A 12,500-nucleotide genomic window follows, 5' to 3' on the forward strand; every position below is an offset into this window, starting at 1 on the left:
TTTTGACTTAGTTTCTTTCTTAGAATAGAAAAAGTTAATAAACTTATTGAATTAACTTCTCATTGATGTATTGTTTCATCGAGATTCAATCCAAATCACGATGGTGTTTTCATGTTCCTGAATGGGCCTATTTCATTTTTTTAGGTTATGCTCTACTCCGGGTAAAGATCCGGCCGATTTCGATTTGCACATATAGGACAAATCTTCTCATCACCATTTCTTTTGTTATGACTTTAGAAATAACAAACAGGAATCATTTATGATACACTAATTATAGATATGCTCCTAATTGGGTTTTTTCTAAACGGAGCCTGGATACTTCATTTTTTAGTCCAACAAGAGCCAACCATAAAATTCTAATTGATAATAAAACTATGAATTCCTCCAAACAATGCATCGAATTGCACTTCACACTCCAATTTTTGGATGATTCAATTTCTCTTTTTTGGCGAAATAGAGGCGGGGACGAGAACGGGGAAATACCATATGACCCAATCTATTTGACAAGTCCCACTATACGTCAACCCAGATGCATCGTCATCTCCAGGAATTCGGAAGGGTACTTTTGGAACACCATAGGCATGAATTGAAAGAAAAAGAACTAAATTTCACTTTGATGCGGAAACGTAATAATATGGTTTTATTGTCTCTATTTTCGAATATTGGCTTTATCATATTTTTTTATCCAAAGATTCAAAATTCAGAAAGAAAGACAAAATCAATAAAGGAAAATTTTTACAAATAGGTTTTCCTAATGAGAAATTAAGGATAGACATATTTACTCATAGAAACTGGCATCAATCTCCCATTGCGTATTGGTACTTATCGAGTATAGAATAAATCTGCTTATCGTTGTTTCTACGAACAGAATTCTTCCATTATTAGGAACAGAAGTTAATAAATATTAACTTAACCCTTGTTAGTAAATAATCCACTGAAGAAGTGCAGTCTATAGGATAATCATAGTATTACAGTCTTTGCAATGCAATAAAGTTACGTAGTGTCTATTTTTCTTTGATAAGGGGTATTTTCCATGGTTTTGCCTTGGTATCGTGTTCATACCGTTGTATTGAATGATCCCGGCCGGTTGCTTTCCGTTCATATAATGCATACAGCTCTGGTTGCTGGTTGGGCGGGTTCGATGGCTCTGTATGAATTAGCCGTTTTTGATCCTTCTGACCCTGTTCTTGATCCAATGTGGAGACAGGGTATGTTCGTTATACCCTTCATGACTCGTTTAGGAATAACCAATTCGTGGGGAGGTTGGAGTATCACAGGAGGGACTGTAACAAATCCGGGGATTTGGAGTTACGAGGGTGTAGCTGGGGCACATATTGTGTTTTCTGGCTTATGCTTTTTGGCAGCTATCTGGCATTGGGTCTATTGGGATCTAGAAATTTTTTGCGATGAACGTACAGGAAAACCTTCTTTGGATTTACCTAAGATCTTTGGAATTCATTTATTTCTCTCCGGGGTGGCTTGTTTTGGTTTTGGTGCATTTCATGTAACAGGCCTGTACGGTCCTGGAATCTGGGTGTCCGATCCTTATGGATTAACGGGAAAAGTACAACCTGTAAATCCGTGTGGGGCGTGGAAGGTTTTGATCCTTTTGTTCCGGGAGGAATAGCTTCTCATCATATTGCAGCAGGTACATTGGGCATATTAGCGGGTCTATTCCATCTTAGCGTTCGACCGCCACAACGTCTATACAAAGGATTGCGCATGGGAAATATCGAAACCGTACTCTCCAGTAGTATCGCGGCTGTTTTTTGCAGCTTTTGTTGTTGCTGGAACTATGTGGTATGGTTCAGCAACTACCCCCATTGAATTATTTGGTCCTACTCGTTATCAATGGGATCAGGGTTACTTCCAGCAAGAGATCTATCGGAAGAGTTAGCGTCGGGCTAGCAGAAAATCAAAGTTTATCAGAAGCCTGGTCGAAAATTCCTGAAAAATTAGCTTTTTTACGATATATTGGCAATAATCCGGCAAAAGGAGGATTATTCAGGGCGGGTTCGATGGATAACGGGGATGGAATAGCGGTTGGATGGTTAGGGACCCTATTTTTAGGGATAAAGAAGGGCGTGAGCTTTTTGTACGTCGTATGCCTACTTTTTTCGAAACATTCCAGTCGTTTTAGTAGATGGCGACGGAATTGTTAGAGCCGATGTCCCCTTCGAAGAGCAGAATCGAAGTATAGTGTTGAACAGGTGGGTGTGAGTTCTATGGTGGCGAACTCAATGGAGTCACTTATAGTGATCCTGCTACCGTCAAGAAATATGCTAGACGTGCTCAATTGGGTGAAATTTTTGAATTAGATCGGGCGACTTTGAAATCCGATGTGTTTTTCGTAGCAGTCAAGGGGTGGTTTACTTTTGGACATGCTTCGTTTGCTTTGCTTTTTCTTCGGACACATTTGGCATGGTGCTAGAACTTTGTTCAGAGATGTTTTGCTGGTATTGACCCAGATTTGGATGCTCAAGTAGAGTTTGGAGCATTTCAAAAAATTGGGGATCCAACTACAAGAAGACAGGCAGTTTGATACAAGACCGCTTTGGTATCTTTCGCCTCTATTTTTTTGGTTTTGCAAGGAATTTTCGATAGAGTATCGGAGTGAATTTGAATCGCTGCTTTTGAACTCTTGCTCTTTCGAGATGATTACCAAAAAGAATAAAAAAAAAAGAAAAAACAAACAGGTAGGGAAGCTATAATTGTAAATCACAATCGAATCTATGGAAGCTTTGGTTTATACATTCCTTTTAGTCTCGACTCTAGGAATAATTTTTTTGCTATCTTTTTTCGAGAACCACCTAAAGTTCCAACTAAAAAGCTGAAATGATTTTTCATTATCTCAATTGAAGTAATGAGCCCCCGGGGGGGGCTCATTACTTCAACTAGTCCCCATGTTCCTCGAATGGATCTCTTAGTTGTTGAGAAGGTTGCCCAAAGCGGTATATAAGGCATACCCGGTAAAACTGACAAGTAAACCAGATATAAAGATGGCGACTAGGGTTGCTGTTTCCACTATGATTCTATCATTTCAAGATCCGTTAGGATTTCTCATAAGATTGTTTATTTACAACGGAATGGTATACAAAGTCAACAGATCTCAATGAATACAATAGAATTTATGGCTACACAAACTGTTGAGAACAGTTCTAGATCGGGCCCAAGACGAACTACTGTAGGGAGTTTTTAAAACCATTGAATTCGGAATATGGTAAAGTAGCTCCAGGTTGGGGAACGACCCCTTTGATGGGAGTCGCAATGGCTCTATTTGCGGTATTTCTATCTATTATTTTGGAGATTTATAATTCGTCTGTTTATTGGATGGAATTTCAATGAATTAAATCTCTAAGAACCACAAAGTTTTCATTTTGGAACCAAAAAACAATCAGTTAGAACTTGGATTTATGGCCTATTCTATTTTGGTAGTTCGATCGTGGAATTTCTTTCTTTCTGTATTTCCGGAATATGAGTGTGTGACTTGTTCTAATTGATTCTATTGATAGTACAGAGACTAGGTCTGTCACCTTGATAGAGATGGTTCTACTTCGTCGGATATTTCTTCAAGTATCTGGAACACAAACTATAATGAACTAGATTAAGAAATATTTGAACTATGATTCATACTTAATATTCGACCTCGTGTCCGGACACCAAAAAAATTTCAAACTGTTTGAAAAAGAAAAAATCTTTCTTTTTTTTAGTCTAATTCATGAAATATGTGATAGTCCAATGGCTCTTACTCAAGGAATCCTTGCTTAGCTTATGATTTTTTATTGAATCATCGTGGTTCTAGTATGAATCTGAGGTTTTAATCAATCCATAGGGTCTTAACAAGAGAATTCCTATCAATTCAATAATAAAGAAAGGAAAAAAGACACAGTAGAAACAAAAAAATGAAAGAAAAGAAATAGGCAAAGAGAGGATTCAAGAGGCCTGTAAGGATTAAACAAATAAAATGGAGCCAACTTGATATTTTAGTATTATCACCGTAAAGAAGAGCTTTTGGATTTCTTTCGTGCATTTAGAAAAGATTGAATCGTAGATTAAGAAATTTCAAACTTTCTATTGCATAACTTTTTCTATTGCATAACTTTCTAGTCCATATCTGACTCTTTTTTTTCTTTTGAATTTGGGTGTTTTTGTTTGAGCTGTACGAGATGAAAGTCTCATATACGGTTCTAAGAGGGGGATTTTGACCTATCTCAATAAAGTCTATGATTGGTTCGAAGAACGCCTCGAGATTCAGTCAATTGCGGATGATATAACTAGTAAATATGTTCCTCCCCATGTCAATATATTTTATTGTTTAGGGGGAATTACGCTTACTTGTTTTTTAGTACAAGTAGCTACGGGGTTTGCTATGACTTTTTACTATCGTCCGACTGTTACTGAAGCTTTTGCCTCTGTTCAATACATAATGACGGAAGCTAACTTTGGTTGGTTAATCCGATCAGTTCATCGATGGTCGGCAAGTATGATGGTCTGATGATGATTCTACATGTTTTTCGTGTATATCTCACCGGTGGATTTAAAAAAACCCGCGAATTAACTTGGGTTACGGGTGTGGTTCTGGCAGTATTGACCGCATCTTTTGGCGTAACTGGTTATTCCTTGCCTCGGGACCAAATTGGTTATTGGGCAGTGAAAATTGTAACAGGTGTACCTGAGGCTATTCCTGGAATAGGATCACCTTTGGTAGAATTATTGCGCGGAAGTGCTAGTGTGGGACAATCCACCTTGACTCGTTTTTATAGTTTACACACTTTTGTATTGCCGCTTCTTACTGCTGTATTTATGTTAATGCACTTTCTAATGATACGTAAGCAAGGTATTTCTGGTCCTTTATAGAGAAGATATCTAATAGATATTTGGAATCAATCATTTATCACTTAGAGGAGAAATAATAGGATTTTATTGCTACAAGTATGGATTATTGAAAAGAATAAGACATGGATTTGGATGTTTCCCTTCAACGAATCAAAATACTATTGCGCAGTTGAAGAGAATTCTCCGAAGAGAAAATGGATTATGGGAGTGTGTGACTTGAACTATTGATTGATCTGTGTAGATAGATGTCTGCCGCATTGCAATTCACATCAAAATGTGTCTTTGTTCCAACCACCATGTAACCCTTAATACAGAAGATAGGCTGATTCGCTTAAAGAGAATCTTTTCTATGATCAGGTCCGAATCGTGTTGTACATGAGCAGGCTCCGTAAATCTAGTCTAGTATAGTTAAGTCAACTAGATAAGATTCTGCTTTATCTAGTTCACTTACTGAATTTCCTACTTAAATACTTAAAATGCAATAGTGTGAAGATGCATTCATTTCCTCTGCATTGATATCATCGATAATACTATCGGAGTGAAAGAAGAGATCTAAAGAAAAATATAGGCTAGACTAAATTAGTAACAAGTAAACCTTTTCTATGTGTATCTCCAGCTATTTTTGAGATAACATAGTAATCGTAAAGTTTGAGACGACCCAGAAAGCACTTGATCATATCATGATCAACTTTGTAAGCCTACTTGGGTATTGAGTATTTACTTAGCTTAGAACCGAATTCTTTGTAATAGATAGTTTCCATTTGGAAAAAAGAGTCCAATTTTTCTTACATTGAATCATTCACATATGTGTAGATATATGCAACACATAGATTTTTTATGAATTCATTTGGTTCTGTTGAGTCTTGCTTGAGCCGGATGATAAAAAATTATCATGTCCGGTTCCTTCGGGGGATGCATCTCTAAGAATTCACCTATCCCAATAACAAAAAAACCTGATTTGAATGATCCTGTATTAAGAGCTAAATTGGCTAAAGGTATGGGTCATAATTATTATGGAGAACCTGCATGGCCCAATGATCTTTTATATATTTTTCCGGTAGTAATTCTAGGTACTATTGCATGTAACGTAGGTTTAGCGGTTCTAGAACCATCAATGATTGGTGAACCGGCAGATCCATTTGCAACTCCTTTGGAAATATTACCGGAATGGTATTTCTTTCCCGTATTTCAAATACTTCGTACGGTGCCCAATAAATTATTGGGTGTTCTTTTAATGGTTTCAGTGCCTGCGGGATTATTAACGGTACCTTTTTTAGAGAATGTTAATAAGTTCCAAAATCCATTTCGTCGTCCAGTAGCGACAACCATTTTTGATTGGTACCGCAGTCGCTCTTTGGTTGGTATTGGTGCAACATTACCCATTGATAAATCTCTAACTTTAGGTCTTTTTTAATTTGATTCAATTGTGAAATAACATGACGTGTGTATCTAGGGAATAATCGCTTCAAAGTGAATTATCCCTAGATACATCTATTCAATAAAATTCTGAATCTCTTTCGAATAGATGAATTGTACTACAGATTCAAAACCTATTTGAATCTTAATTCAAAATAGACGAAAAAGATTCAATAGATTTCAAACCTCTTTTTTGGTAAATCAATTGCGAAATGTTTTTCTACAATGCCTAATATCTTTTTTACATCGTCTAGGCAAAAATGTTCAATTTTCCTAAGCTCTTCTTGACTCTTATTCAAAAGGTCCGATAATGTATATATATTGGACCTTTTCAGGCAATTATAGACTCTGGGAGAAAATTCGGATTGATCAATAAAAATCGATTTTACTGCTATTTTTTTTTTGTTTTTTCTGAGTTTATTCAATTTATCGTGAAAAGAAAAAGGGGATAAAGGAACCATGTCTTGATTGTTCTCTAAAGGTACGTTTTCTTCTTCCTTTTTAAAAAAGGAACTAAATAAATCAATTAATTCCGAGAGGCTTCATGAAGTGCTTCTTTCGGGGTTAAACTCCCATTTGTCCATATTTCGAGAAAGAGTATTTCTTGTTTTGATTCCCATTCCCATACGAATGAATACTATGATTCACATTTCGAACAGGCATGAATACAGCATCTATAGGATAACTTCCATCTTTCAAGTTATGCGGCATTTTTCGAAGATAGCCGCGATTTCTCTGGATTTTTAATCCAATACACAAACTAATTGGTTCTGTCAAGCTAGCTATATGTTGTGTATTGTCGACGATTTCTACATAAGGCGGTACGATGATATCTTGAGCAGTTACATATCCAGGACCCCTGACAGAAATATACGCGTCACAAGTTCCATATAGATTACTTCTCAATACAATTTCTTTCAAATTTATGAAAATTCATGAATCGATTCTTGAATACCCATTATAGTACAGTATTCATGGGGGACATTCTCAGATTTTACACGTGTGATACATGTTCCTTCTATTTCTCCAAGCAAAGCTCTTCGAATCCCAATGCCGATTGTGTCGGCTTGTCCTTCATAAGGGGAGATAGAATAAAGCGCCCATAATAAAGGCGTTTACTATCTGTTCTCGATTCAACACACTTCCAATGTAGTGTCCGAGTAGATACTGTTACTTTCTCTCGAACCATAGTATTATTATTTTATTTTATTGAATTATTTATTTCTCTGTTTCTCTTGAAATTTATTCACTGTTCATTTCTACACACGTCTTTTTTTCGGGGGTCTACAGCCATTATGTGGCATAGGGGTTACATCTCGTATAAAAGTTAATAGTATACCACTTCGACAAATAGCTCGTAATGCCGCGTCTCTTCCGAGACCGGGGCCTTTTATCATGACTTCTGCTCGTTGCATACCTTGATCGACTACTGTACGAATAGCATTTGCTGCCGCTGTTTGGGCGGCAAAGGGTGTCCCTCTTCTCGTACCCTTCAATCCACAAGTACCGGCCGAGGACCAGGAGACTACCCGACCCCGTACATCTGTAACCGTTACAATTGTGTTATTGAAACTTGCTTGAACATGAATAACTCCCTTTGGGATTCTACGTGCACTCTTACGTGAACCAATACGTACATTCCTACGCGAACCGGTTCTCGGTATAGCTTTTGCCATATTGTATCATCTCATAAATATGAGTCAGAAATATATGGATATATCCATTTCATGTCAAAAGAGATTCTTTATTTGTATATTGAGTCCTTTAGCAAGTCGGATTATCCTTGTCTTTGTTTATGTCTCGGGTTGGAACAAATTAGTCTAATGCGACCCCGCCTGCGAATTAGTCGACATTTTCACAAATTTTACGAACAGAAGCTCTTATTTTCATAGTTTTTATTCCTTATCTTATATCTTAATTCCGAATTTACTTTTTGGTAGAAAAGAAGTTTCTTGAAATTTTCATCTAGAATCGTAGTGAATAAAAACCACCTAATCTTTCGAATCCTTGTTTCGGAGTCGATAAATTATACGTCCTCTGGTTGAATCATAACGACTTACTTCAATTTTGACTTTATCTCCCGGCAGTATCCGTATAAAACTACGTCGGATCTTCCCTGAAACATAACCTAGAACCAGATCTTCATTATCTAACCGAACCCGGAACATGCCATTGGGAAGTGATTCAGTAATTAAACCCTCATGAATCCATTTTTGTTCTTTCATTCCAGGTAAAGACCCCCTGAAGTATCAACTAATGGTGAAGAAAGGATATTAGGCAACTGATCCTCTTTCTTTTTTTACAAATAGGAAGAGGTTTCGGATTCCATTTCGATAGTAAAAGGATTACCATACGGAACACAAAATTTCTCCGCCGATTCCTTGTAGTCGAGCCTCCCGGTCTGTCATTATGCCTCGAGAAGTAGAAAGAATTAGAATTCCCATCCCACCCAAAATTCTAGGAATTTGTTGAGAGTTGGAATAGATTCGTAGACCCGGTCGGCTAATCCGTTTTAAATTTAAAAATTTTCTATAGGGTCTTTTCCTATTTCTTCTATGTCCCAGGGTTAAAACCAAAAAATAGTTGTCTTTTTCTCTCTGTTTTCGGACGTTTTCGATAAAACCTTCTCGGAAAAGGATTTTAACAATATTTTGGTAATATTAGTAGATGCTATGCGAACAACTCTTTTCTATCCATATCGGCATTTCGTATCGAGGTTATTATCTCAGCAATAGTGTCTCTACCCATGATGAACTAAGATGATTGTTGCTTTCAAATTGGATATAATCAACATGTTTTTTTGTTTTTATTGGTTTCGAAGTATGAATTTTGCAAGGTGTATACGTGAGACACAATACTACGAATTAATTTCGTTATTAATTTATTTCTGTCAAATAAATCAAAGATATCACGATCTTATTTTATTTTATAATACCTCGGGAGCTAATGAAATTATTTTAGTAAAATTTAATTGTCTTAATTCCCGGGGAATTGCGCCAAAAATTCGAGTTCCCCTTGGATTTCCTTCTTGATCAATTACAACTGCAGCATTGTCATCATATCGTATTATCATACCGCTGTCACGTTTAAGTTCTTTACAGGTACGAACAATCACAGCTCTGACTACCTCGGATTTTTCTAGGAGCATATTTGGTACTGCTTCTTTGATCACGGCAACAATAACGTCACCAATATGAGCATATCGACGATTACTAGCTCCTATGATTCGAATACACATCAATTCTCGAGCTCCGCTGTTATCCGCTACATTCAAATGGGTCTGAGGTTGAATCATATCAAGTTTTTGCTCTATTCTTTCAATGCAAAAGATGAAAAAACTAAAAGAGATATTGGTTGTCCAAAAAAAGAAACCTGCAATTTTGTTTCATTCCCAAAACTCATTTCTGTCGGTTCTACATTTTTAGACCGAAATAACAAATTGAGTTCGTATAGGCATTTTGGATGCGGCTATTAAAATAGCCCTTCTAGCAATAGTTTCACTTACTCCACCCATCTCATAGAGTATTTTCCCTGGTTTAACAACAGCTACCCAATATTCCGGGTATCCTTTCCCAGAACCCATACGTGTTTCAGCGGGTCTTACTGTAACTGGTTTGTCTGGAAATATACGCACCCATATTTTTCCACCACGGCGTGCATTTCGTGTCATTGCTCGTCGACCCGCTTCGATTTGTCTAGATGTGATCCAAGCGGGTTCAAGTGCCTGAAGAGCATATTTCCCGAAACAAATATGATTACCTCGATATGATATTCCCTTTATTCTTCCTCTATGTTGTTTACGGAATCTAGTTCTTTTGGGGTTATAGTTGATAGTTGGTTCGGAATTCCATCTCTACTACAGAACTGGACATGAGAGTTTCTTCTCATTCAGCTCCTCGCGAATAGAAAGGATTCAAAATTCAATTTCAATTAATTTGAACAGATATTCGCACATTTTCCTAAAATATTTTCAAAATCAAAATAATAATTTTCGAACCTTCTAATAAATCTTTAGTTTCTTTTGTCCTTCTACCAAGTCAAAGAAAAAAGCTTTCGCGGGCGAATATTTCCTTTTGTAATCTCTATATTCAGTCGTAGCGCTTCTTCGTGACTTCTCAGATTTCTTTTTGGTTCATTTCGCCATCCCTACTAGTGAATGAGTAAGATTTGTTTGTTCAATAAATTTTTTTCGGTCACAGGTCTCATCGTTCCACCGCTTCGTACTTAAATGGTTAGGTCAGAATTCTACAACGGAGCTCATAACACAATTTATTTTTGAGTCAACTTTCTTAGTCTTTATTGGCTCCAAGCCCTTAATTTTCTTCGTAAAAAACACTTTTTCTTATATTATATTAAGAAGGATTCATTTAATATTTAATTATTAATCTATTTAGTATTGATGCTTTATTACACTGTCTTTTATGAGATGTTTCATAGACCTTACATATTGGAATTCTATATCCGAGATATTTTTTTCTCTCTTTCTCTCATCCTTCCATTTATCCGCCCCTTTCTTTTGGATTTTGCTTCAAACTGCGAATTTAAGTTTATTCAAAAAAATTTCAGTTGCTACAAGGATATGAACGATTTATCATATCTTGACTGGTTCTTTCGATCCAGATAATACGAAGTGATGAATTGGTTTTCATACTACCGGGTTTTTAACCCTAACCTTAAAAAAACCAACGAGTCACACACTAAGCATAGCAATTATATCACAAAGTCAATCTACTTTTTATTCAATCCTCTAGAATTAAGAATTAGTTTGATTGACCAGAAAGAAGAATGAATGAATTGGTTTCCTTTTTTTATTCAATCAATGCATAGAAGCGAAAAACAATTAAAATTTCTTAGTCTTCTTCCTTGTCTATAAAAATCCAAATTTTGATGCCTAATATCCCATAAATAGTCCGAACTCTATAGGAACAATAATTAATTTTAGCTCGAATTGTTTGTAGCGGAACCCTACCCTCTCTGATCCATTCAACACGTGCGATTTCTTTTCCGTCGATACGCCCTGCAATTTGCACTTGAATTCCTTTTGTGTCTGCTTGTTCAGTTAATTCAACGGCTTTTTTCATTGCTTTTCGAAATGAAACTCTATTCTTTAATTGCCCGGCTATAAATTCTGCAAGAATATTAGGGTTTCCGTAAGGTTTTTCAATTCTTGTGATAGCAATATTAAGTTTTCGGTTCACGTAGTGAAATTTTTTTGTAAATTTATCTGTAATTCTTCGATTCCTAGAGGTCGATTTTCAATCAATACTTTTGGGAATCCCATATAGATTATCACTTGGATCAAATCGATTCTTTTTTGAATCTCTATATGGGCAATTCCCTCGGCGCCGGAAGATATTTTCATATTCTTTTGGATATAATTTTAATAAAATTTCTTATTTTTTGATCTTCTTGTAGACCTTCAGAATAATCTTTTGGTTGTGTAAACCAAACCGAATGATGACTTTGGGTTGTACCAAGCCTGAAACCAAGTGGGTTTATTTTTGTCCCATACTACTCCACTACTATATACATCATGATATACCATAGTTTTCTTTTCCTATCTAGGTTTTTAAAAAAATCTATCTCTTCATATTCATCTAAAGAGGTATCTTTCACTACAATAATTATATGACAGGTAGTTCTTTTTATCGCATAACTACGTCCCCGAGCTCGGGGCTTGAATTTCTTCACACTAGTACCTTCGTTAACCTCAGCTTTACTAATTAGTAAATTGGCTTCGTCGGAACCCATATTGGAACTAGCATTTGCTGCTGCAGAATAAACCAATTTCAAAATGGGATAACATGCTCTATAGGGCATGAGTTCCAGTATCATAAGTTTTCTTCATAGGAACGCCCCCGAATTTGATTAATTACTCTTCTTGCTTTGTCAGCGGATAGAGATATATGTCGACCTAAAGCGCGTACTTCCCTTTTTTTTTTTTTAGCCACATAAGCTTTCTCTCCTACTAAATATTTTTAAAATAACATTAACGACGAGATCTAGTATCGTTTTTTGCATGTCCTCGGAAATTTAAAGTAGATACAAATTCTCCCAATTTGTGACCTACCATAAGATCTGTTATATAAATAGGTAAATGTTCCTTACCATTATGAATAGAAATTGTATGTCCGATCATTGTAGGTATAATAGTAGATGCACGGGACCAAGTTACTATTATTTCTTTTTCTGATTTTTTATTTAGCTTATTGATTTTTTTTAATAGATGAAGGGCTACAAAGGATTTT

The 12,500-nt window shown here is 36.2% G+C and overlaps 1 protein-coding gene and 3 pseudogenes across 1 annotated transcript; 3 read left to right on the plus strand and 1 right to left on the minus strand.

Annotated features, from left to right (window-relative positions):
* The first annotated feature begins 745 nt into the window (after nt 1-745).
* LOC127261514 (photosystem II CP47 reaction center protein-like) lies at nt 746-2,718 on the plus strand (annotated as a pseudogene).
* Nucleotides 2,719-2,863: 145 nt separating this feature from the next.
* On the plus strand, nt 2,864-5,045 carry LOC127261491 (cytochrome b6-like; annotated as a pseudogene).
* Nucleotides 5,046-5,265: 220 nt separating this feature from the next.
* Nucleotides 5,266-6,499, plus strand: LOC127261524 (cytochrome b6-f complex subunit 4-like). Its single transcript, XM_051289824.1, has one exon. The coding sequence runs from the start codon at nt 5,729-5,731 to the stop codon at nt 6,248-6,250; it is 522 nt and encodes a 173-aa protein (XP_051145781.1). The 5' UTR covers nt 5,266-5,728; the 3' UTR covers nt 6,251-6,499.
* Nucleotides 6,423-7,457, minus strand: LOC127261519 (DNA-directed RNA polymerase subunit alpha-like; annotated as a pseudogene).
* Between the last annotated feature and the right edge of the window lie 5,043 nt (nt 7,458-12,500).

This window comes from Andrographis paniculata, unplaced genomic scaffold (genome assembly GCF_009805555.1).
Source record: "Andrographis paniculata isolate CXL003 unplaced genomic scaffold, ASM980555v1 Contig63END, whole genome shotgun sequence".
Taxonomy (NCBI): Eukaryota; Viridiplantae; Streptophyta; class Magnoliopsida; order Lamiales; family Acanthaceae; genus Andrographis; species Andrographis paniculata.